Source organism: Balaenoptera physalus (assembly GCF_965194825.1).
Source record: "Balaenoptera physalus genome assembly, chromosome: 14".
In the NCBI taxonomy this organism is placed as follows: Eukaryota; Metazoa; Chordata; class Mammalia; order Artiodactyla; family Balaenopteridae; genus Balaenoptera; species Balaenoptera physalus.
In genome coordinates, this window is record NC_138893.1 from 40359373 (window position 1) to 40385499 (window position 26127).

General features: G+C 38.8%; 2 protein-coding genes across 8 annotated transcripts in view; one reads left to right on the forward strand and one right to left on the reverse strand.

Annotated features, from left to right (window-relative positions):
* On the forward strand, positions 1-26107 carry ZDHHC6 (zDHHC palmitoyltransferase 6). 5 transcript variants are annotated; one of them, XM_082423335.1, is made up of 12 exons: positions 1-227; positions 1246-1719; positions 2363-2454; positions 3655-3814; positions 5054-5215; positions 6854-6907; positions 10851-11018; positions 12075-12116; positions 12814-12959; positions 13052-13098; positions 14138-14221; positions 25853-26107. In XM_082423335.1, the coding sequence occupies exons 2-12, from the start codon at positions 1453-1455 to the stop codon at positions 25954-25956; spliced, it is 1326 nt and encodes a 441-aa protein (XP_082279461.1). In that variant the 5' UTR covers positions 1-227; positions 1246-1452; the 3' UTR covers positions 25957-26107. The 5 variants fall into 5 exon arrangements, with proteins under 5 accessions (XP_082279461.1, XP_082279460.1, XP_082279463.1 ...); XM_082423334.1 differs by lacking the exon at positions 25853-26107 and having other exon boundaries at positions 207-345; positions 14138-14754; XM_082423338.1 differs by lacking the exons at positions 1-227; positions 25853-26107 and having other exon boundaries at positions 1539-1719; positions 3747-3814; positions 14138-14754.
* Positions 15373-26127, reverse strand: part of ACSL5 (acyl-CoA synthetase long chain family member 5) — a 45432-nt gene continuing 34677 nt past the window's right edge. For all 3 annotated transcript variants that reach the window (XM_082423278.1, XM_082423277.1, XM_082423279.1), the window contains exons 14-21: positions 25514-25609; positions 22701-22773; positions 22351-22439; positions 21951-22067; positions 20306-20449; positions 19578-19679; positions 19029-19100; positions 15373-18638 (exon numbers count right to left, since the gene is read on the reverse strand). In XM_082423278.1, coding sequence (XP_082279404.1) covers positions 18498-18638; positions 19029-19100; positions 19578-19679; positions 20306-20449; positions 21951-22067; positions 22351-22439; positions 22701-22773; positions 25514-25609 — 834 coding nt within the window. In that variant the 3' untranslated portion in view covers positions 15373-18497. The remainder of the gene's footprint in view (positions 18639-19028; positions 19101-19577; positions 19680-20305; positions 20450-21950; positions 22068-22350; positions 22440-22700; positions 22774-25513; positions 25610-26127) is intronic.

Here is a 26127-nt window from a genome sequence, read left to right on the forward strand (position 1 = left end):
CACTGAGCCTGAGCGGGAGAGCTGCGGCGACGCCGCTGGCGGAGCAAGGCGAGGGTGGAGGCTGGTCTCGCCCTCCAGCCTCTAGCACACAGGATTTACTTTCTACTTGCGCTGGGCTGAGGTACCCATGACGGAGTTATCCGAGCCGGAGAAAACCTGCTCCGGGTGAGCCCGAGCCGCCGCGGAAATGCGATGGCCGAAGAGCGGGCACTGAGGACCAGACCGAGGTGGGAGTAAAAGCACGGGACGTAACCATGATTTTGGCGGTCTTCGCCCCACCCGAGTGAGGCCAGCGTCTCCAGAATGTTGAGACCAACCACGGTTACCAAGATGTTCTTCCCCTGAGTGAGGATTTCTAAGCGCTCTGCTCCATGACACGGGCGGGAAATTGAGGCACAAGGCAGCGGCATCTGTTGCATGGAAGTCTTTGTTACTCTGTCCCTCTGATCTTCTTCCCTTGACTCACTCCAGTCCAGTCCGAAATACCCTTCTACAGATCTTCCCGGCGCTCGCCGTCCTGACTTTCCCGTCCCTCGCTCCGAGAGACACTTCCTCTTCTTTTTTTCTTTTTTCTCAAATATTCTCATCATGTTCCTTCTCATATACGCCTCCGGTCCTGATTTCACACACACTTATCTCTCCCCTCCCTTCCTTGCAGTCTCTTTGCTTTCACCCTCCCGCTTCTTTACTTTGACACAAATAGACCCTTAAGTTAGTGTTTGGGGGGCAACCGCAGGCAAATGGTGTAGACCATGTCTGGATCATACTTTATGTCATTCGAGACTGGGTAAGAGCAGTTTAGAGCTCCATAGAGGGAGTTTGATGACTTGGCTTCTGTTGAGTTCATCTGTTACCGCCGTGGTTTACTCACTGAGCCTCTCCAAGCCATTTTGTTTTCTATGAAGAAGGAAGCTGGATTAGGCCAACCCTAAGGCCCTCCTTCCCAGCTCTAAAATTCTTCATCTCCTCAAACCATTCACTAAACGGTTGCATAGACGCAGTCCTCTGACAAGTTGGGAACAAAAGAATAAAAACAACCATTTTAGAATCACGTGTCCAGTTTAGGTGCTATTCAGACATGAGGAAAGTTTGGATAAGACGAAAATAGTTCTTTTTGATGTTTGATGAGGTACTCATTCCGTAGTAAAGTACTTGTGAGCTGCTTTTGTTTAGGTGGTTATTGGAATTAACAAATACAGTACATAGTAAAATGTCTTACCGAACTTTCTCATTTTGTTTCTTTAGATTGGATTTCAAACCAAGGTACTGGATTCTCCTAGAAAACATAAAGAGTGTGTAACAGTGAACATGGCGTAATCTGCATTAACATCCCACAGTGTGAAGGCATGACAATTAAGGAACACACATGGACTTGTGGCACATGGAAATGTGTGCACAGAAAAAGGAAATCTGTAGTTCTTTGAAAACAGGAAGGAGTTCTTCCTCACCAAAATGGGTACCTTCTGTTCAGTTATCAAGTTTGAAAATCTACAAGAAGTAAAGAGACTTTGTCACTGGGGTCCCATTATAGCCCTTGGTGTTATAGCAATATGTTCTACCATGGCCATGATTGACTCTGTGTTGTGGTATTGGCCCTTACATACCACTGGAGGAAGCATGAACTTTATCATGTTGATAAATTGGACTGTCATGATTCTTTATAATTACTTCAATGCCATGTTTGTTGGTCCTGGCTTCGTCCCTCTGGGGTGGAAACCGGTAAGAAAGAGATTCCTTAAGATGGTGAACCCTCATGATAATCATATATTTAGTTTTTGCCTTATCTGCCAACCAATAAGGTCAGACACAGCCTGCTCTTCGCTTTGGTAGAGACTAAATGTATTATTCTAATCACCAATCATTTAGAGCTCAAAGAATTTATTTTATACTGGTTTGAAAGTATGGATCTAAGTTAGTATTTCCCAAAGCAATTTCATTAAATACTTCTGCATTAAAAAAAAAAAAAAAAAATGGAGGGGTGGTGATGAGTGCATAAGTTTCTAGGAAACACTGCATATCATTCACCTCATAATTCTACAGTGTGGTTTGGCTCTAGGATCTTTTTTCATGTAACATATTAACATCCGTTATAACTGAGAAAAACTCTTTGGAAACTACTGTTTTAAACCATAAAGTGTTCAGAAATAACGGGCAGCCTGGTAATAACAAGTCATGCCTTATGAATAAATACTATGGTTTGATTTTCTTTTATGGGAGATGGGGAAAGGATGGAATTTGAATTTTAACTTGCATTTCCAGCCATTTGAGTTAAAATATTTTTAAATAATGAATTTCTGGTAACAGCAACATCACTTTTCCAATTACCCAGAGGTTTATGTTTTGTTTCTATTTTGCTGCCAAGGAAAATTCTCAGGATAGCATGTACCTTCAATACTGTAAAGTCTGCCAAGCATACAAGGCACCACGGTCACATCATTGCAGAAAGTGTAACAGGTACTGTCTGTCTTTGCTATTTATTGGGGATTGATCAACTTGATTACTGGTCTTTTGTTGTTATTCTTTCTACCACATCAATCCTAGTTTTATTTTCTGCAAGGTGGCTGCTTTATAAATAATGTTGTCAAAATAATTGTGTCATAATCTTCATTTTACTTTTAAATCGTCAATTCTGTTAATAAGTATTACTCTTTTTTGTTATAAGTGAAAAGATTTTTCTAGAAAAGTACAGGTTTACTTTGCTTCTTGCCTTGCCAAGAGCAGGGTAAAAAGTTATACCTTTAGGTTGTTTTCATAAATCAGGATTAATTGTCGACTGTCATCTTGACTAGCCTTGGAATTGTTCTGAGTCTAAATTATAAAGGAGACCTGCTTTTTCCATTATTTAGTTGACTAACATTTACACTTTATACAGATCTACTAAATGAATCCAGGTGCCTGTTATCACAGGTGTTTTATATACAAAACTTAATTGGAAGAAAACAGAATCACTATGAAAAATGTGAATTAAGCTAGAACCTTTTTTAATGAACACCTATGTCCACTGATAAATAAGAAATTTATGATGAGAATGCTGAGGGGGAGGACCATTAGGGGGACCATTGGAGGAGCAAATAAAGTTTAGTTTGAGGCAAGAAAATTTCCTTCTAGCAGCCTCAAGGAAGGGAAACAGAGTAAGACTTTGCTCATTAAACCACATCTTATATTCCGGAGTTGGCTTGCTTAGCTTAGAGACTCCACATCTAAAGGATAAGAACAGGAAGGAAGGAAGTTACAAGCGTCTGCTAGGCCCCATCAACCCCAGTGGAGATTTATAAGTAATTTTGTTCAGTCTCTGTTGTTTTCCACTTCAGTCACTGCATTTCAGAGCTAGAGGAAAACCAGGAACCATGCTCATTTCTTTATAATGAACCTCTCAGTGGGCCTCCAGACTTCTTTAAACAAAGTCACTTGTAGCAGACATCTTTTCCTCAGATGCTGTTACAAAGCCTGCCCTTTCTTGTGTTGTTTAAAATTTAAAAGAAGTCACTGTTTAAAAACTCATAAAGATTTTTCTTTCTGTTCCATGAAGTGTAATTCCTCTGTGACCATGCATGGACATGCTAGATTCCGATGTGCCTGATCTTTTGAAGACCAAAGTTATTTAAAGTAGACAGGATTTTCTGCCTCACGTTTTATGTAAATTTTTCTTGTTAGGTGTGTGATGAAGATGGACCATCACTGCCCTTGGATCAACAACTGCTGTGGTTATCAAAATCATGCTTCGTTCACACTGTTTCTCCTTTTAGCACCACTGGGTTGTATTCATGCTGCCTTTATTTTTGTTATGACAATGTATACACAGCTTTATAATCGGGTAAGTGAAAATGTTATAAAATCATGCCAGCTTAAATAGTAGTTATTAAGATTATTTAAGAAGTTCCTTTTGGAAATATGCTTTCTACAATTTAGGTGGGGAAATAGAACTTTGTTGTATAATCCTCTGTAAGGATTCCTTTTAAAAAAGCAGTAAAACAGTTTTTAAGATGAGGAAAGATTATTTTGTCCTGGAAACTCACCTTATATGCTCTAGTTGAAGTTGACAATTATTTTAGTACTATCTATAACTTACTGGACTTCAAACTTGGTAGCTGTGGTAAAGAATAGTTAGAGGAAAAAGCAGAAGAGGGAGAAAAAAGACAATACTAGTGCTTTCTGTTTCCATTCGATCCTGTGGCCAGATGTAGTTCTTTTGTTCATTTCTAAATCCAGTGTCCTGGAACGTGGCTCACAGAGCAGGTGCACATTCTAAGATATGGTGCAACTGACTGAGTTGATTTATGGGCGAGTAGTCATGAGATAAAGTTCAGTAGTCACAAATTGAGGTCCCTAAAGAGGCCTGGAGGGTCAATGAAGGAAACAGGCCTGGTGGGATGTGGTAAACTGGAAAACACAGGTCCTTCACACAGGGAACAACCCATATTTGACTTCAGCCAGTTCTTGATGTTTGGAAATCCAGCCTGGTGATGCCAGATCATCCGGTTTTTCAAGAAAAATCTGAAAATCTGGACTTTTTATGTGAAATCTGATTTCTAAATCACTAAACTTCTAAATGTTGGTACCTAACTCTGAATATTTTAAAACATTTTGTAGGCCAGGCAGTACACATCAGCAGGCCATATTCGGCCTACATTTTGCTAGTTTTTAAACCTCTCGTTGTGGAACATGAGGGAAGAAACCACTGAATCCTAGGCTATGTTTGTCGCCGTGGAAATCTCTGTAAATAGAGGAAAACAAGGAGAGGATGGGAGACGCAGTTACAGCTTAGATTGGTGTTGTTCATGCATAGTAATGTTTGTGCCGTCTACCTAACACTTTCTGAGGGAACAATAACAAACAAACAAAAAACGTTTTAGAATACTGAAGAATGACATCGTGCATATCAGTATGAGTTCAAACCACAGTATTGATTAGAAACAGCTCTGTTTGCTTTGACCACAGTGTCAAGTTGTCATTTGTTGATCTTTTTGACCAAGTTATTTTAAATGGTACAGTAGAGTATGACCGTTTACGACAACCAAGTATTTCAAGTGTGTGTTGTTGTTATTGTTTATAGCTCTCCTTTGGGTGGAACACGGTAAAGATTGATATGAGTGCAGCCCGGAGAGATCCTCTTCCGATTATTCCGTTTGGATTAGCTGCATTTGCTGCCACCTTGTTTGCCTTGGGATTAGCTTTAGGAACAACCATAGCTGTTGGAATGTTGTTTTTTATCCAGGTAAGTTCCTCTATTACCTCTAGCTAAAGTTGTCAAGTTATTGGGGCCGCTTGTAACGAGAAAGAGATAAAGCTTCCATTTAAGTATGCAGTGTGAAATGGAGATTATTGTTACTTATTCCATCTAGGTGATTAATTTAATCTTCTACTAGTCAGATAATTTTGAAGTGACTTTGCCAGAATTTCTAGGTTATTGGTTTAATTTTAAAAATACTAACTTAGAGTTATATAGCATTTTATACTTGAGAAAGCTCTTCTCACCGTCTCTCTTGATCTTCACATCAACTCCAAAAGAGGTCGAAGAGGAGTATTATTTTCCCTTCCTTACAGATGAGTAATTAAGTCACAGGAAGGTTAAGTGACATAGCCAAGATCATCCATTCATGTATTCAGTAAACATATATTCAACAAACATGATTATTGTTATTTTATAGTAGCATATATTAAATCAAAATCATAATAACATAGCTAACATTTATTGAGTGCTGTTTTAGGCTTTTTACATGTGTCAGCTCATTTAATCTCCATAACAACGCTGTAATATAGGTGCTATTTAATGTCTACTCTGTGATGAATCACTTTGCTAATTACTGAGGCTACAAGAATGAAAATGAAGAGGTTCCTGCCATTAGGGGACTCACAATAAGTGGTGAAGAGTTAATTAATACAGGGTCATGTGTATAGCATAGATCTATGTACAAAGTGCAGTGAGAACACAGAGAAGGAGGATGTGGCCCTGAATGGATCAAAAAATAGTTCTTATGACTCATTTCATTCGCTTCATTAGTTTATTCATTCATTGAAAGCCCACTGTGGACCAGGTGTTGTGCTAGGCCCTTGGAATATGATAAAGACTCCCAGTCCAGGGTTGTTCTTACTGCATCACACTGTCTCCACGAAGGCACATGGAGACTTCACAGAATTGCAGGACGTATAGAGTTAGAAACGCTGGGCTTGAGGCCCTGATGCGTCTCCCGGCCCTTTTTGAACTCTTGGTTTAAAAATAACCTGGTTTTGGTTATAGTTCACATTTTCTACTAGCCTGGCATCAAATTCTTTGAAAAATTTTCCCCAATCCCTATAATTAAGAATCATATTAGAAATAAACTAAAATCCTGTGGTGTAAAAACCTACATAAATGGAATTGTCATAGCTAGGAAAATCAAAAAATAGAATCAAGACTGAAAATATTCAGTTTTTACGGCAAGCAAAATATCTAGGTTGACTGAAATGAGTCCCTGTTATGTGTAATAAATAGATTAATCATGCATTTAAGATTAAAAATAGTGGTAAAAGATTTTAATAGCATAATACATCTATATAATACTGATTGAATGGATTATATCAATATTTTATTAATACTCTGAAAAACTTACTCAGAAGATGGTACTTAAAACATGATTTTTTATTTAAACAGTAGATTCAGATTTGACTGTGGATCGATGTAATCATTCACGTGAAGATGTACAGTGGTTAAGAGTCAGATGGACCACACTCTGTTACTTAATCTCTGTTATCCTGATATCTTCATCTATGGAGTGGAACAATAAAAACTACCTCGTAGGGTTAGTGTAAAGATGATAATCTTAAATGAACCAGTCACATGATGAAATTTTACTATTTATCATTTAATTTCCAGATGAAAATAATTCTCAGAAACAAAACTTCTATTGAATCATGGATTGAAGAGAAGGTAAATTTTATAATTGTTTCCTCAATATCGACAAGGTACTGATTAACTAATAGACCAGATTAACTAATAAATGCCCCAAAATGAAAACTTGGCTACCAAATGGCTTCCTTACGTCATTTGCATGCCATGTAAAAGGTGATCATAGGAACCGTTTGATTTATTCTTGGTTTAATATGACTCCCACAGAGCTATCTCACACACTGAGTTGTTGAAGAGGCCTAAGCCACACATGAAACCATTTGGCTGTACTCTCTCAGACTAGAGGAGAAGGCAACCCATTGGGAAAGGAACTTCTGTCCTACCAAGGTGCCATCACATAGGCTTTAGACATCAGATAGGGCTTATAACATTTAGCTGTTACAAACCTCACAACTTCCAGTACATACTTCACACTGTCCATTGTGATTCTGATATAAAAAGTACATCTGACTACCCCGCTCCCTATTTAAAACTTCTCAGAGCCTCACTATCACTGTAGCAGGGGTTGTAAACCCAAATGCACTACAGCCCGGGCAGATAACCTAGATGCGGGGAGCCAGCCTGTGGGCCAGAGCTGCCCGGCAGACGAAGCTGATTGGTGCCACAGGGAAATCCTCACCCAGTATTGTGAGATCGTATAATTTTTTTTTTTTTTCCAAGAAAAGTCAGAGATCTGGATTTCTGTGTTACCTCCTTTCTATTTTTAAGCATTGGCAAGCAATTCAAATTAAAAACAAACAAACAAAAAACCTTTGTGGGACAAATAAAACACACCTGTAGGACATATTTAGCCCCCTGGCAGCCAGCTGGTGAGCTTTCATTTACAGCAGCAGTTCTCAAACTTTTTGGTCTCAGGACCTTTTACATTCTCAAAAATTGTTAAGGACACTAAAGAGCTTTTGTTAATGTGTATTATATCTATTGACATTTGCCTTATTTTGTAACTGAGAAAATCTTTGAATATTTATTATTTCATTAAAAAAACAATAAATCCATTATATGTTAATAAAGATAACATGTGTTTTGGGAAAAATAATTAAATTTTTCAAAATAAAATAGGAAGTGGTGGTTTTTTTTTTATAAATCTCTTTAATATCTGACTTAACAGAAGACAGTTGGATTCTCACATCTACTTCTGCATTCAATCTGTTGAGATATGCTGCTTTGATTGAAGTATATGAAGAAAATTCAGCCTCAGATAAGTAGGTAGAAAAGGGTGGAGTATTTTAACATGTCTTTTAGGTAATAGTGGATATTCCTTGATAATACATTAAAGCTTGACAAGTGCTAGTTCTTGAGAGGTTAGTTGCATGTGAGATCTGAAACTACATCAGTAAACTTTTTGTATTCTTTTGTATTTAAATCCATCAAACTATCTTGCTCTTTGAATGGATCCGGTACCCATATAGGGCATCAGGCATTGGTCATTTGGAAAATAGTAGTTTACAGCGTTACACAGATTTTTAAAATGTTGACACATTTCATTATACAATATCTAAAAGCCGTATTCATTCATATCACTACCAATTTTATGGGGAAAATCTTTAAATATTGGAAAGCTGTCAAGCTCATAGTGGTGGCTATAAATTTTCCAAATTCCAATTTTCACTTGAAAGCCTTATTTTTTCCACTGGCAACAAATACTCAGTTGTTTATATGAAGTAACAGCCTGACTTTGTTCATTTTCGAGAAGATGTCCACTAAATACTGAAGTCTGAATAACCTTGGTTTTTCTGTTACATTACTCATTCTTTCATGTAAAAATAGCGTTACATGAAAAAAGCTGGCTACACAGCTTTTGTTAGCTCAACTCAAGCAAGTGTTTTTCTTGAGATAAGCACTTTGGCAAGCTTTATGTGTACTTTCCTTTTTGTCACACAGAATATTAAAAAGACATCTACTTAAAAAAAAAAAAAAAGACATCTACTTGAGGGCTGAGAGTTAATAAAAATAATTTTTATTTCTTCATCAAGAAATTTTTATGTAAAACTGGGCTTTTTGTTGGTTTGGTTTTGTTTGAATTATGACTGTGTAGCAGTGAAGAATATAGCACCTATTAATACAGTTTGGTGCCACTGTCTTGATTCCTGCTTAAGGTGCCAGCAATTTTACCCACCATTGCAAATGTCAACATCATGAAGAAGGCAAATAACATCTTCGTATTATTATGAAAGTTGTCTGACTTTGTTGAACTCCAAGAAAAGGTCTTGGGGACTCAAGGAGGTATGCAAAGCATACTTTGAGAACCACTGATGTACGGGTTTAAGTCCAAGCTCCTTAGCTTATGCGTAATATCAATAAAACCTTTTATGTCTTCCTCTTACCTGCTTCTCCAACTTCATTTCCACCCCTCCCACCCCATTCACACTCAATACCAGCTAATACCAAATAGTTTGCACATCTTATGCTTCTGTATCCACATGTTGTTCCCTCTGCCTAGAATATTCTTTCCCCCTATTTTTTGCCTAATTTCATGTCCCTCAACACTTAATTTAGCTGTCACTTCCTCCAAGGAACCTTCCTTGACTTTCCCTAGACTAAGTAAAGTACTTTTGTAGCGTTTTCCTGTAGCACTTACTGCACATCTCTGTCACCTTTTAACACACAGTATTGCTGGAATCCCCCATCTTCACTGAGTGCTTCTCTTAAAGACCATGCCTTGGTTGTTTCTGTAAGCTACTCTCATCCTTAGCACTTTTTCTTTCTTAATATTCTAGATCTCTGTTCTCTGAGGCTCTTAATTCATTTTGAAGACTCTGAAGCTTTTGCTTATAAAAAGGGAAAAGAAATTACCCTTTACTGTCTGGGTGGGGATGGACTTACATGTTGTCATGTTACAGCTTGACAATTCTTTTAATTGAATTAACATCAACATCACTTTATAAGTAACTGCAAAAGCTTTTCCCTAAAATACTATCCCCTGATAATAAAATATTTCAAGGTATCATCTCTAGTTAGCATAATGTGTTGACATTAGATTAACAGTGTTTTTTTGCTAATGACCAAAGCTCTTTGTAAAGTGCCATGCTAAATCTAGAAGTTATTTTAAAACTGGCACTCTGTTGCTCAGTAAAAATCAAATAAATGATTGTATTGATATTAAGTTAAAATGTATCAAAATTACAGATTTTGTTACACTGTAAGTATCAACTGGATTTGTACACTTATTGTAGGAATAAATGGTGTATCTCTATACCACTAGGTGTCAGTGGAAATTCAGAAATTCTAAGAAATTTCTATCAGAAATTCTAAGCCAGTTTATCCCTTTAAGTAAAAGCTAACAATTTAAATGCCTAGAATATAATTTATGAAACCTGAATATTTATATATATATGCATAAGATGTACATATAAATGCCTACATAAATAAGTATATAGACATATGTAATGGTATATAAAACTGAAAGAAGATCTTTTACACATACCTGCTAGCTTTTAAAAAAAATAATTTTCATAGAATGATGACTCCCCCGTCACACCTTTCCTGGCCACTCACACACAGGTGTTGCTGCCACCCAGGATGCAGCCATTGCATGGTTCCTTCCATCCTGAATAAACCCTTGTTTTCTCTTAAACCTCCTTATCAATATGTCTTCTTTACACCTGGATTCCTTTGTTCTGCTGAACAAGCAGGAACATTGAGGACTTTTTCTATATGGAATAAAGTTACTAACTCCTTTAATAAACGTTTTTGAATGCTTAAATTTGGTCTTATTTAGGCATATTCCTGAGTAACTCCTGTCAGACATTTTCTGGATGGTCTCATACAAGGTTGGTATTGTGTGTCAAGTTCTTCCTATATTGTGATAAGTGTGTTTATTTCTCCTGTGTACTCTAACGTTACAACAAGGAGGAAGCAGTTTTAGGAATGGTATGAATTTGAGGAATAAATGTTCTCAATAGTATATTACTAAAAGCCATTTAAGACAGATGTATCTGCCATCTTATATCTTTGTTACCCACAGGCTAAAGATCGAATTCAATATTATCAACTAGATGAAGTCTTTGTTTTTCCTTATGATATGGGAAGTAGATGGAAGAACTTTAAACAGGTTTTTACGTGGTCAGGGGTCCCGAAAGGAGATGGACTGGATTGGCCAATAAGAGAAGGCTGTCACCAGTACAGCTTAACAGTGAGTATTTTTGTTCAGATAGTCTTGCCTTTTTGCCTCACCTTCTTCCCCTTAACTTCTTAACTCCGATGGCATTTTATAGTAAAATAAGTAATAAGAATTTTTTCAGTATGTCAAATGAATCTAAATTCTAAAGCACTCCTTGTATCATGTCCCTCCTTCTATTTAAATCTTTCCTTATCTCTCCATACCTGTGAGATAAAGTCCTGATTCCTTAACTTAGTTTTATAAAATCTGGCCAAAAGCTACCTTTCACCTACATCCTAGCAGGAATCATCCTTTCCAATCAGCCTAGTCTACTCAGCGAATTCCTGGTACATTCCTGACCCCTAACTCTTCCCCAACACTGTTTTTTCTATGTCATCTGAGCTCCTCTTTATCAGAAATTATTCAGACCAGTTCCAGTGCCCTCTCTTCCATAAAGACTTACTTCCCCACTCTAGACTCAGCTGGATTTGGCACTTAATCATATACTAATGTATATTAGCACGTGAGGTCTCATTTTTATTTAATTCTTGTATCTTATGTCTTTAACTTAACTTGGCAAGATTCTAGGCAGAGGTTATTTCCCCTACTATATCTAGTGTAGTAGCATTTAATAAACTTGCTGAATAAGTGGAGAAAAGGAGTTGAAATGGTGACTTTTAAACAAGACTCATTGTTGGTGAATTTTGCAGTCTGTTTGCTGTCTCTCTAAAGAATCAGTGAGTCTCTGTATCCTCTTCACCTCAGGGACAAGCCCAGAAGCCCCCTGAGGGCAGAGAGCACATCTCCCTGATTCCTGGGCCACAGGGAGTGCTCTGTGAATAAAGACATTGGAGAGGGAACACTGAGAAGGAGGCCCCACTTCAGTACCAGTTTTTAGTCATAGGGCCTTCTTTCCATGCTAAAAATAAAAAAGAAAGAAAAAAAAAGGCGGCCTTTAAATTGTCAGCAATTTGAAATGTTGGAAAATTGGGAGTTTGTCATGTCACTGTGCTATAGTAAATGAGGAAAGCCTGTTTTTAAACATTGAGATAAGAGACTTCATTTTTTTTTTTTATATCTTCCAAACAGATAGAACAGTTGAAACAAAAAGCAGATAAAAGAGTCAGAAGTGTAAGTAATTCTTTTGCAATGATACTAATTTCTTTTTCTTTTGTCAGGCTCTATACTTCTATGTAGCTTTTAAAATTGCCTTTGAGTAAAAACCAACTGTTAGCTTTTATTAAATAATATTTCTTAATACATTTGTTGAAATTTAATGCATATTGCTTTTGTTTTCATTTAAATAGTTTGGACTGGAGGTTTGGAGGGAATTTAGTCCATTTATATTGTCAGGAGATAAGTATCCTCAGTATAGTTCCCTAGTGTGAAACTCGTCCTTACAGTGATACGGAATAATTCAACGGCCACTAGCTACGTGTGGCTATTTAAATTTACATTAATTTAAATAAAATTAAAATTTAAGTCCCTTGGTTGCACCAGCCACATTAAAAGTGTTCAGTTGCTACATGTGTCTAGCGGCTGTCACACTGGATACCACAAGTATAAAACATTTCTATCACTGCAGAAAGTTCTACTGGACAGCACTGCTTCTAAAATGTCATTCTTAGCCATGTGCTTGAAATGAAGGGTAAGAAAAAGCCTGAGAATTAGAAGCATCAATTAATTACCTTCTATAAAGGGTAGATAGGGAACCAGGAGGGAAACACTTGCCTGATATTTTGGGTCTACCTTTCACAGTTTACATTCAAACTTAAAAATCCTCAGGTATGGGTTAATGTTAAATTGTTCTTCTGCTCACTGATGACAGGTTCAGTATAAAGTAATAGAAGATTATAGTGGTACCTGCTGTCCTTTGAATAGAGGAATCAAAACCTTCTTCACGAGCCCCTGCACTGAAGAGCCTCGGATAAGGCTACAGAAAGGGGAGTTCATTTTAGCCACAAGAGGCTTACGGTAAGCGACAGAAAGCAGTGAATTTCTTCTTGAATGACAAAATTGGCATCTAGCCAAAAAAAAAATTAATTTTAATCTTTTAAATATTTCAGATACTGGTTGTATGGAGATAAAATTCTTGATGATTCCATTAAAGAAGGTATGAAAGTGGAAGGGGGTGTTTAGAGGACAAGACTGCCAGCAATAACTGCAAATTTTACAAGAATAACTTTTATAAACAGTCACGTCAACGTGCATTAGGGGAACTAAATAGGAAGGCACATCATTAAACAACAAAAAGAAGCTCTTTGTATTATTCCTCCATACACTTGTATTTATCGGGTCTTTGCAATGATTAGCAAACATCACACCCCATACTTAACTGTGCGACAGGCACTTGCGGAAATGCTTCACTTGTGGTATTCAGGTCCCCAACAGCCCTCTGAGGTCCGTGCTGTCATTGACATTTTATTGGTGAGGGAACTGAAACGTTGAGAGGCTAAGCAACGTGGCCAAGGCCACACTAAATGCAGATGGAGCCAAGACTCCAGCCCACGCAGTCTGGTTCCAGAGCCTGTGACTAAGCTGCTATGCTATACGCACCCCCATTGAATGAATCGTCCTATTAAGTTATTATAAAAACTAATGAATTGAAACTGTGTCTTTGATTTTTTTATTTACTTTTAAGAATTGTTCCTTTTTAAAGTAAAGATTAACCCAGGATGCTCTTTTGAAAACACTGGGTTAATCATAAATTAACCCATGTGACAGCTTAGGCAAGCTTGATATAGAAGTGCACAAGTTAGAGAAAGTCTAAAAGGAAAATTCACAAAGGCTACAGGGAGATAGTCGCCCGGAACAGATGAAGTATGACAGTGCCATACTCCTTCATGGTCACACACATGTACGTGAACACCAAGTTCCCCCCACTCCACTGGGGCTCTCCTGAACCACGTCAGCTCCTTCCCCAGATGATGGAATTTGGGAAATATCTGTTTTCTAGCTTGTTAGGAACATTTTTTTTGAAAATTTTATTTATTTATTTAATTTTAACCTCATAATTGTGCTTATAAAAGATGGTGGGAGGTGGTAAAGTCTAACTAAAAGCTTATTAATTGGAAGTAATAGGACTAATGGGTCTCACAAATGTCATTGTGGTATATCTGACTATTTCATACCAGTTTCATTTTCTCCCTCAGGTGTTTCAAGAATAAGAGGATGGTTTCCTAGAAACTGTGTAGAAAAGTGTCCCTGCGATGCTGAAACAGATCAAGCCCCAGAGGGTGAGAAGAAAAATAGATAGCCACTTTTAAAGTAAAATTACTCTAAGTCCACTCCATTACTTGAAAATTGTACATATTACTAAAGAATTATGCAATGAGCCTACTCTGGTTAAGGTGTTCTTTTCCTCAAAGGTGCCCTAGTGCCATGATCTAAATATTTTTATTATCATTTTGAAATGGAGAAGCCATTCTGCACATACCTTTGAATTCCTGCACCTCGATGCCACCGCTCCCTCTCCCCAAAAGGAAAAACACTTCACCCAAGTAAGTCGATTGCATTTTCTCTAGGATTTTTTTATGCACTGCCCACGATGGACCTCACCTGCAGATATAGTTCCCCCTTTGCCAGGAGCATCTGCATGTGATGCTTTTATCCTCTCTCCCCCTCTGCCGAAATTTCTTATATAATATTCTAGATACTATAGAACTTAATTTGCAGATTCAATGTAAGCTCAGATTTTATTACCTGTCTTTTAATAATGAAGATTTTGTCAAATCAAATAAAGATCAATGGATGTTCTGTATAAGTCATAGTTTTTACTCAAAGTATCTTTCTTTTTGCTGACTAAAAAGGATTGTCTTAGTTCCTTATGGAAAAACTGCTTTACTGCCTTGTGAAAAATCGACATCTTTAATCATGAGTCTTAAGACATACATATTTGCCTCAAATTACCCAATTAATGGCATATTGAGATCACAGGATTCTGGGAGACTTTTTTTTTAATTGAAGTATAATTGATTGACAATGTTACAGGTGTCCAGCAGTGATTCAGTTATATATATACATATATATATATATATATGTATATATATGTGTGTATATATATTCAGTTATATATATATATATATATATAATATATGTATATATACACACATATATTCTTTTTCAGATTCTTTTCCATTATAGGTTATTACAACATATTGAATATAGTTCCCTGTGGTATACAGTAGGTTCTTGTTTATCTATTTTATATATAGTAGTGTGTATCTATTAATCCCAGATTCCTAATTTATCCTTCTTTGCCTCTTTCCCCTTTGGTAACCATAAGTTTGTTTTCTATGTCTGTGAGTCTATTTCTGTGTTTTAAATAAGTTCGTTTGTATCATTTTCTTAGATTCCACATATTAGTGATATCATATGATACTTATCGTTCTCTGACTTCACTTAGTATGACAATCTCTAGGTCCGTCCATGTTGCTGCAGATGGCATTATTTCATTCTTTTTTATGGCTGGGTAGTATTCCACTGTATTTATATACCACATCTTTATCCATTCCTCTGTCCATGGACATTTAGGTTGCTTCCATGTCTTGCCTATTGTAAATAGTGGTTCCATGAACATTGGGGCGCGTGTATCTTTTTGAATCAGTTTTTTCAGCTTTTCTGGATATATGCCCAGGAGTGGGATTGCTGGATCATATGGTAACTTAGTTTTAGTTTTTGAAGGAGCCTCCATACTGTTCTCCATAGTGGCTGCACCAATTCCCCCCAACAGTGCAGGAGGGTTCCCTTTGCCTTCACACCCTCTCCTGCATTTATTGTTTGTAGACTTTTTGATGATGGCCATTCTGACCTGTGTGAGGAAATCTCATTGTACTTTTGATTTTCATTTCTCTAATAATTAGCAATGTTGAGCATCTGTTCACATGCCTATTGGCCATCTGTATGGAGAAATGTCTGTTTACGTCTTCTGCCCCTTTTTTGATTGGGTTGTTTATTTTTTGATATTGAGCTGTATAAGCTGTTTCTGTATTTTGAAAATGAATCCCTTGTAGGTTGTATCCTTTGCAAATATTTTCTCCTATTTTGTAGGTTGCCTTTTTGTTTTGTTTATGGTTTCCTTTGCTATGCAAAAGCTTCTAAGTGTAATTAGGTCCCACTTGCTTATTTTTGCTTTTCTTTCCATTACTCTAGGAGATGGATCCAAAAAGATATTGCTGTGATTTATGTCAAAGAGTGTTCTGCCTATGTTTTCCTCTAGGAGTTTTATAGTATCCAGTCCCACATTTAGGTCTTTAATCCATTTTGAGTTTAATTTTGTATATGGTGTTTGAGAATGTTCTAATTTCATTCTTTTGCATGTAGCTGTTCAGTTTTCCCAGCTCCAGTTATTGAAGAGACTGTCTTTTCTCCATTGTATACTCTTTCCTCCTTTGTCATAGATTAATTGACCATAAGCACATGAGTTTACTTCTGGGCTTTCTATCCTGTTCCATTGATCTATGTGTCTGTTTTTCTGGCAGTACCATGCTATTTTGATTACTGTAGCTTTGTAGTATACAAAGCTATTTTTTGGGCTCTTCTAAACACATGAGTAGAATTATAGTAGTCACCTATTCCAGTAGTAATTCTTTCCAAGGCAGGGAACTTGAGCTTTGGGGGTCTGGCTTATAACAGTTAACAATAAGGGAAGGGCACTTGGGGATTCATCAATGAATGAAGCACAACTCTGCCAGATTCCAGTGAGGGGTAGGGAGGTGGACAGACAGTAAAATATATGTCAGAGGGAGTCATGTATTATGAAGAAAGCAGGTGGGACAGTTTGATGGAGGTGACATTTAAAGCGGATGAGGGGACAGATCACATGTCTCTGGGAGTATCTGCATTTTAGGCAGAACAACAGGCTGGAATGTGGCTGGCATGTTTGAGGACAGGAAGGCAGCCAGTGTGGTGCAGTTGGAATGAGTGAAGGGGGCATGCGAGAGGAGGTCAGGGAGACAGTGGGAGTTAGTTAGACATGGAGGGAAGTTAATTCCTCCCTGCCCTTCTGTTTCAAATATCCAAGAATAGACATTTCCTCAGCTCTTCTGGGCTCAGGGTCTAGAAAGACCATCCAGGAACATTCTCCTTAATTCCGGTGAGAGACCAGAAAGGAATACTGTTCAAGACTACTTGGATGATAAAGGAGAAAGGACATGAATTGTGCTCAGTTGGAGTTAGGGTTCGACTGGTGTTTATTTTATTATTCACATCTGTGGGATAAGAAGGCCTGGTCTTCAACATAGCTATCAAACCTGGTGGCATTCTAGAATCACCTGGGGACCTTTTAAAAATCCTGATGCCCAGGCTGTACCCCTGACCATGTTAATCAGAATCCGTTAAGTGTCACGCAGGCCTCAATATCTTTTTAAACTCCCAGGTAATTCTAGTGTGTAGCCAAGTTTGAGAGCCACTCGCTTACGTGATTGATTGTTAAGGGGTCCTTGTCTGAGGCTGGTTCTCATTACAGTCTGTGGGGAAACACACACCACAGCTTAAGCTATCTGCAGTGGTTTATTCTGAATGCTTAACATTTACAAGTGGAAGCAGCACGTGTTGAAGGGGTGTAAGGTACAGCAGGAACTGAGTCAGGGGAGGAAAGGTCAGTCAGTTCCTTCCCAGAAGGTAAGCCTCTTGTGCAGGCTTCATGCTTGCCCATAGGTCTTCATTCCCAGTTCAGGAGGTTGTTACTTCGTTTACTGGAAAAGTGCACTTGACATGAGTTTCAGCTCCTTCCCCCACAGCTTCCAGCTCAGCAGCAAACTGTTGGGAAGAGGTTCAGTTACCAGGTATACTGCAGAGAACACTTTTAGAACATACTTTTTGGACAAAATGTCATAGGCCCTGTTTTAAATTCTCCCAAGTCAGAGAAACTACAGGGTTTAGGAAATGCTCAGTGATCAACCTTTTCCCTTCTGGACACAAACCTCAGTGGACACAGAAGTACAAAGAAGAAATTTGTCTCACAGATATGATTAATTAATATTGTGATAGCTTAAAACTCAACTTAATTTTAGTGGTTTTGTGGAATGGTTAGAAAACATGAATTATAAACAGCTTTTCAGAACTTAAAGTTCTCTTAATTTGAACATTGGAAGGCCTAAATGTTGAGACTGCCAACAATTTAGGTATACTAGAAAACACGGAAGAATTCCCAAAGGGTCACTTTGGCCCTTGAACTAGTTATCACTTATAAAGGTTGGAGATCACAAGGAAGGAAAAACGATATAAATGGACCTTGAAGAAAGGTATCTTGATAGAAGTAGCCCTAAATGTCAGCAACATTTAAGATGGGAGGGACAAGAGTTATTTAGTTCAAGGCTAAGCTTCCCATGGTAAGTTCTCTCACTTAATATTTTTTAAAAAGCCCTGAAACTATGGTTTTATAATTTAGTAGGTAGCTAACAACAACAGACAGGAGGAAAGACAAAAAAATGAACGTAAGATTAGTTTTTAATCCATATTCCCACAAGGCAGGCTACCTCTGAGCCCCTCGCAGCCATAAGTACCTTAAACCTACTCCTGGATTTTCTCATACAGACTGTTGATTTGAGTCCGAAAGTATTTGGCAAGCTCTCCCCTCTTTGCTTTCATGGTTGGTGTCAAGAGCCCATTTTCAATGGAAAACGGCTCTGGATGAAGATAGATGCGTTTGACCTGGAAGAGAAGATGCACACATACACACGTGTTTCACAGTGATGTGGGCTGTTCCGCAGAGCCCCCTAAATGCCATGTGAAGAGCCTTAAAGAATATTGCCCCTTATAAAAGTGACGTTGATGAAGTGGGAGGGTAAAGAGAAGAGTAACACATGCCCCTTCTCACACACTAATAATTTGGGAAAGACATGAGCGGAGAAGGAGGAGGAATAATGAACAGCATGAAGGGACTGTACAGGTAAATGCAAAGGTCAGTGTCATTAATGGTCTAATAGTACCTCTAAAATCAGTTCCTTGGAAACTGTACTTTTAAATTTTAAACCCCATTATAAATGCGAACTTTTAAAACTTTATGACATGAGAGACCAGGATAACATGAGTAGTACATACCTGTTCAAAGGATTTAAGGCCACCTTCTGTCCCAGTTTGCTGCAAGTCTAGTAAAATGGCTTCCTTTATAACCTAGGAATATAAAACATAGCTCAGAGCATGGCTGTTGAAAAAGAGCCTGAAGGAAAGGCTGAGCATGAACCAGTTCAAAATGCCTACTAAGCTCATCAGGATAAAAGCAGGGTATGGGGGTATGTGCAAGCACATGTGATACCTAAATGTTGCTCAAAGAAAAAAAGTCATGGGAAGAAAAAACAAATCTAAACGGTAGCAGGGGTTTTCTCTGGACGGCATTATTTAATACCCCATTTTCCAGTTATTTTTTTCCACAATGCACATGCTACTATAAAAAGAATAGGGATTTTGGTGGTTGTTTTTAAACTCCTCATCCTCTCTTCCAGTCTAATAAAACCAGTCAATCCACACCCAGCAAGGGTCCGTTCTTCCAGAGAGGAGGCTCTAGGAAGCTGTGGGTGCCCAAGCTGGGGAGGCCTCCCCCTCCCACGACGGGCCCATGGGTGGGCATAGGCTTTTCTGAGTGAGACTTACTTGGTTTCGGCACAGTTCTTCAAAAGAGCCCTTCACCCCAAGTTTGGCTGCAAATGAGGGAAGCACATCTGGGTCAGGAACCACCACTCCCACTAGGAATGACTGGAAAGGAAACAGGCATGTGAACTAGCGCAGCACTGCCCCCCAGTGGGGAAAGAAAGCAGCGTTACCTCAGAATGCATGATTGTTCCCAAGCCCTGAAATTCAGTGCTGGCGTCCTACAGTTTTCTCACCATATATTTCAAACCCTCATGGAACTCTGATCCCATTTTCCCACTCAACGTCTCTACAAAAATGTTCTATTCAAACATGAATAGAAGTGGTGCTCAACATTAAGCTTAAAGCATCTCTGGCCTGTCCATATCAACCCTCCCCCACTCCCGAGAAGCTAAGTTTAAGTGCAGTATATATAAGACAGTTTGTGCCAGAAGAACTCCTATTGTAGTGGAAACGAAGTGCACCATGGGGCTCTTCTACTGAATGGCTACCCTTTAGTATAACTGTTTTAACAGTTCTACTGACTGGTTACAGAGTCTATCATAGTTTCAAAGAATTTTTTTTTTTTCATTTATAGTGCCTTATTTGAGGTTTGGAGTGTGGCTTCATTTCTTTAGTTTTATGAGCTCAGATCTTCTCATCCTAAATCTACCTATACAGATTTCCTTTAGCTATGGAAGTTGGCATGGTCTGTGCCTGAAACTGGCTGTTGTTAAGACAATATATATTACCCATAAGCTTTCCCCATGTACAAAAATTTGCGACACCAGGCTACTCCTGATGTAGATATCTTCTATCTTCTCTGGAGCAATGTATTCTCCTTGGGCCAGCTTGAAAATGTTCTTTTTTCGGTCGATGACCTTCAGAGTTCCATTCTACAGGAGACAGAGATAACAGCATCAGTGTTTCTGAGCCCTATTGAGTGATGTCAGTGAAGAGAGAGGTGAAGTCAGAGGTCATCTTCCTTCTTTAAACTTGACCTCTCCATTGACCTTTGGGCAATCTTTCATTTCTCTTTCTTGGCTTTGGGGAAAGGGGAGGAAGGCAGCTTTTTTCAAAACCTGTCTATACTGCGTGTGTCTTTGAAGAGTCAGTGGGCAGTCTTGGAAAAAGTCCCCTGGACCCACTAGCATTGTGTAAATGCTTGCCTCGTCCAATGAAGAAATTTTGCAGCTCTGAATTTCCAACAACTTAATTTCCAATTACTCCTTTTCCAGAACTCTCAGGAATAGGGAAGATGTTATCTTTTATTAAGACTTTTGAATTAGCTCTCCCCCTCCTTGACTCCCTTTTCTGTATCCCTCCTGTTAGATCCGGGAGCAGGCTATACAGCTCTACTGTGCCACTGCTAATCATGCAAGTCAGTAATTGCGCTTGTTAGGACAGAAGCGGGGCTGGGGAGGGCTCTCTGAGCAGCCACCAGAGGTCATTTGCAGCTTCATTTCTCTGGGCTAATTGGTCTGAGGCGCTTAGGTTTTTAGGGATTTGAATTATAGAATTGGGACAAGTGGCAAATACAGTCCACGTGATCACACCCTGAACAGCGCAGCAGACTGAACCAACCTTGGAACTATTAACAAGGCCGACTCAAGAAATTAGCCATCAATTCAGCCTAACAGACATTATCTGAAAGTGATCAATAAGGCTCAGCCCTTTACAACTCCAGTGGGAGGACACATCTGTTGCCTACATTGTAGGCTTATTAGAACTGAGAACTCTCGTTATACAGAAACAGATCTGTTAGCAAAATACCGCCAGACCCAAATCTATGAAATACATCATTAGGGCCGGTGTTCTTAGAGATCTGTTGTCGAACATTCCTTGAATGTCACTTAAATCTTGAGAATATTGAGCAAGAAGGGAGTTTTAAATCTGGTTACATTCCTGCTCCCCCAGCACATGGTAGACAAAACCTTCCAGAGAGGAAAGCTCTTGGAATATCCTCCACAGGGGTTTAAGACTCCATCATTACCATGACTTAATTTCCTCTCTTAGGAAAACAGAGGGGGTTGACAGAGACTACTTACTGCCGATTGTTTGTCAGCAAGCTATACTTTTAAAAAGTCTCAGTGTCTTCCACCAAGAGAGGCTGTGAAGGTCACCGAGGGGCAAAAACTAGCCTCTGCATAGACCTTGTTTAGAAATACTGCATCCTTGTTTTGATATGTCTCCATATATAAGTGGGAAGAAACTTATCCCTTTGAAACTCATAAAAGGCAAACACTATAGGCCCATGGAGTTATCACAATTTCTTCCTCAATAAAAGTAAAAATAACAACAACAACAACAACAAAATAGACTACTACACTTCTTCTTTGGAAAAGTCACCTAATTTTCATCTGTAGAGACTCCCAGAAGTTTTGAAGCAACACCCACCGGGAGCCAGCGACCAATGTCTCCTGTGTGAAGCCAGCCATCCTTGTCCAAGGCTTCCTCTGTCTTCTCAGGGTCCTTCAGGTATCCCTTGAACACATTGGTGCCCTTGATGCAGATCTGCACATAAGATGGTACAAGGTGGTGACAATAGCAAAGGCTGCTACAAAACACCTACTTTCCTACCACCTTGAATCATTTGATGCTTTCCACTAATGTATGAAGAGCACCAGATTTTAATCCCCATTGTGGGGACGGGAAAGTTAGGCTCAGAGACACTGAATTCCTTGCTAAAATTCTCAATAGAATCAAACACAAACCTGCTCACAATTGTGTGCTTTTTCTGATGCAAACATCCCCACTATGATTGTCTGAAAATGACTGCCCGGCACAGCCTACCCACCTGTCCTTCATTGTTCACTGCAAAGTAGTTCATATCAGCCACATCTTCCAGCTTCACATGATTGCAAGCGATGGGGACTCCAACGTGGCCTAGAACACACCACACTGAATCAGCCAGGATACCGTGAAATGGTGATAATTCCAGCCATATTTCAGAGAGATTTACGGATTGATTCTAAAAGAATAAAACTGAAAAGTCATCTGGCACCAGTGCTGGAGAGCCTGGACCAAAGCTTAGGTTTGGCATCTGCCACATTCATCCATAGCACTGAGGTTATCTAAACCTCCTAGTTCATCTAGAACTCCTTCTCCCAACCAGTGCACCTCCTGCCCAGTTGACAAAGAACCTACCTGATTTCCAATCCCCAGGTGATGTAATTGTACAGCCAGCAGTGCATTCTGTTTGACCATAAGCTTCAAATACCTGCGCAAACCAAAGAAGGGCTTTGAGACTTACTCAAGATGAAGCAGGAGCCGGCCGTGCCCTATGGCAAGACATGAGGAAAGCAAGGTCTCTGAGAGTTGGAGGACACTTAGTGTCCTAATACCTTGAATTTATGCCTGAGCTGCTAAGTCTTTACAACTGTGGATTCACTCAAAAACCAAAAGGGTTCAGAAATAGACCAAAGTATGGAAACATACTATACTTTGGGAAATGTGGCATTTCAAGCTGATGAGAAAAAGCGAGTTACTCATTGAGTGATGGGCAACCCAATGGCAATCAGACTTGAACCAAGGCAATGGAGTGCTACTGAAGGAGCTGAAGGAAGTGAGTAGCATTTTTTAAGGGAAATAGCTATGGTATGGAACAGGGGTTGGCAAACTTTTTGTATATAGAACCAGATAGTGAATATTTTTGACTTTGTGAGCCACTTGGTCTCTATTTCAATGACTTAACTCTGCCAATGTAGCACCAAAGCAGCAGGAGACGATATGTAAATAAGTGGGTATGGATGTGTTCCACTGAAATTTTACTTATAAATACAGGCAACGGGCCAGGTTTGGCCTGTGCTGCAGTTTGCCCACTCCTGGTATAAAGGATAATCTTGACTGGAGAGGGGATGTGGGGAAATAAGTGCGTGGGCTGCAGTAGGGCTATGGCCTGTCGTAGGCAGAGCTGGTGGAGGAGAGGAAGGCATTTCTGGGAGGGGTGTGGCAATAGGACCTTCTGACCTATTGGTTTTAGGAGCTGAGGGAAAGGAAGGTATTAAGTTTGGCCAAGAGGATGCTAGTTTGAAAGACCAGAGGAACTCTGACCTAGGCATCAATTCAGAACCTTTCTTTTTTTAACATCTTTATTGGAGTATAATTGCTTTACAATGTTGTGTTAGTTTCTGCTGTATAACAAAGTGAATCAGCTATACGTATACATATATCCCCATATCCCCTCCCTCTTGCATCTCCCTCCCACCCTCCCTATCCCACCCCTCTAGGTGGTCACACAGCACCGAGCTGATCTCCCTGTGCTATGCGGCTGCTTCCCACTAGCTATCTATTTTACATTTGGTAGTGTATATATGTCCATGCCACTCTCTCACTTCGTCCCAGCTTACCCTTCCCCCTCCCCGTGTCCTCAAGTCCATTCTCTACGTCTGCATCTTTATTCCTGTCCTTCCCCTAGGTTCATCAGAACCCTTTTTTTTTTAGATTCCATATACATGTGTTAGCATACAGCATTTGTTTTTCTCTTTTAGGCCATTGTTTCATTCATGTTGTGCATGTTGGCCAAATGAATGAACTACTTAGCCATTTGGGGAAAAAGAAATATGAGACTATATCTGTACTCAAGCCCATTTACTAAATTCCAGGTGGAGCAGAGACTTAATTGGAAAAAAGTAAAACCATAAGGCTACCAGAAAATCTGGACGAAAACAGTTTTATGCAATATTGAAGGTTAGGAGGCCTGTCTAAACAATTATAAAGCCGCATAGAAGAGGTGACTGACTACATACACATTTGAAACTTTTATATAGCAATACACAGTGCAAAAAGGTGAGACTAGGAAAAATATTTCTAACACAACAAAGATTGATTTTATGACCATACGAAGAACTCCTAGGAAGCAAGGTGAAAGAGAACCAAATTATCCTTTGCCCATTTTTCTATAAGGAAGTAAGTGAGTAATTCATGAAAGAAATACAAGTGCCTGTAAGCAGTAGAAAAGATGTTTAGTGTTAATAAAAGAAACAAAGTTGCAATAAGATTTTTCATATATCTGGTTGGCTAAGATTTAAATGACTGAAAAAGCACTAGCAAGAATATGGGGATAACAGGACTTGTGCATTATTTGCAGTAATGCATAAAAAAGATAAGACCTTTCTGGAGGGAAGTGTGATAATCTACATTAACATGTAAAAAACCCATATACTTTGACTCAATAATCCCCACTTGTAAGGATTTATCCTAAATTGATAATTGCATAAATATACACAAGTATCCTTATCACTTGATTATAATAACAAAAAAAAAGTGGTAAACAACTCTAGTGTCCATCAGTAGGAGACTACTTATTTGGGTACGTTCAATAAACTATTACAAAACCATTAAAATGATGTTTCTTTGACAAGAAGCAATGTTAATGGGGCACTGTTTAATAAGTATTTTAGAACACTGATGCTGTTTTTTAAAGGTTATACTCCATTTATAGTTATTATAAAATATTGGATATATTCCCCGTGTTGTACAATATATCCTTGTAGCTTACTTTATACCTAATAGTTTGTACCTCTTATTCCCCTACTCCTATATTGCCCCTCCCCCTCTCCCCACTGGTAACCACTAGTTTGTTCTCTATATCTGTGAGTCTGCTTCTTTTTTTGTTATATTGACTAGTTTGTTGTATTTTTTCAGATTCCACATGTAAGTGATATCACACAGTATTTGTTTCTCTGTCTGATTTATTTCACTTAGCATAATGCCCTCCAAGTCCATTCATGTTGCTGCATATGGTAAAATTTTGTTAATACTGATGCCATTTTGTGTAAACGTCTCTGTACACAGGTGCATTAAGAGGTGACTGGAAGGACACTTTCTCTTGATTTTGAGATTTTGGCTGACTTTCTCTTTGGTACTTTTCGTTTGTGTTTTCATTTTTATTTAAATAGTAAGCTTTATTTGTGCAAAAGTGAAATAAGCTATCATCAAAAAAAAGGTGCTTGGCTTACCGGACATCCCATTGCTGCCCGGAGGAACGTCAAGACGGGAGAGGAGATGGGGGCAGCTCCGGTGACCATGAGACGAACCTTCCCGCCCAGGCTTTCCTGTTTAATAGACACAAAAGACGTGCTGAAGACTATTCCCTTTGCTTCAGTTTCCTGTGTTGCAAAATGGGTAGAACAGCCTACCTACCCGGTGTTGTCATGAGAATTAAACTCGTTAATTTACAAAGCACTTAGAATAGGGTCCAACATTGTAGAAAAGAACTTAAAATGTTAGCTATTACTGTCACCACCATCCATAGCTGGGACCAGACCTGCAATTTTTTTTTTTTTTGATTTCCTTAGATAATTTGTATTCTTGGGCCCTTCAGATTACCTACAACCTCAACAGATCACCTAAGAGAATGAGAGTGCTAGAGCCTAAGAAAAATCCACTTTCTGCTTTTTGACCAAATCTCTTTAGTGGCAAAGTTGTCCAAGAGAGATCTCAAAAGGTGAGTGAACACAGAAAGTGCAAAAGCCTCTCCAGTTAAAGAGATGCTTGACCATCAAAGGAAAAGCAAAGTGTGCTGAGTCAGTGGGCAGCCCAGATACTTACCTGGCTCCATCCAGAATCTACC

Coding starts and splice junctions, on each gene's coding strand:
- ZDHHC6 (XM_082423335.1), top strand. CDS start 1,453: ATGGGTACCTTCTGTTCAGTTATCAAGTTTGAAAATCTACAAGAAGTA. Junction 12,117..12,813: donor CAGATAAAAGAGTCAGAAGT/GTAAGTAATTCT, acceptor CACTGATGACAG/GTTCAGTATAAAGTAATAGA. Junction 14,222..25,852: donor AACAGATCAAGCCCCAGAGG/GTGAGAAGAAAA, acceptor TGATTTCCTTAG/ATAATTTGTATTCTTGGGCC.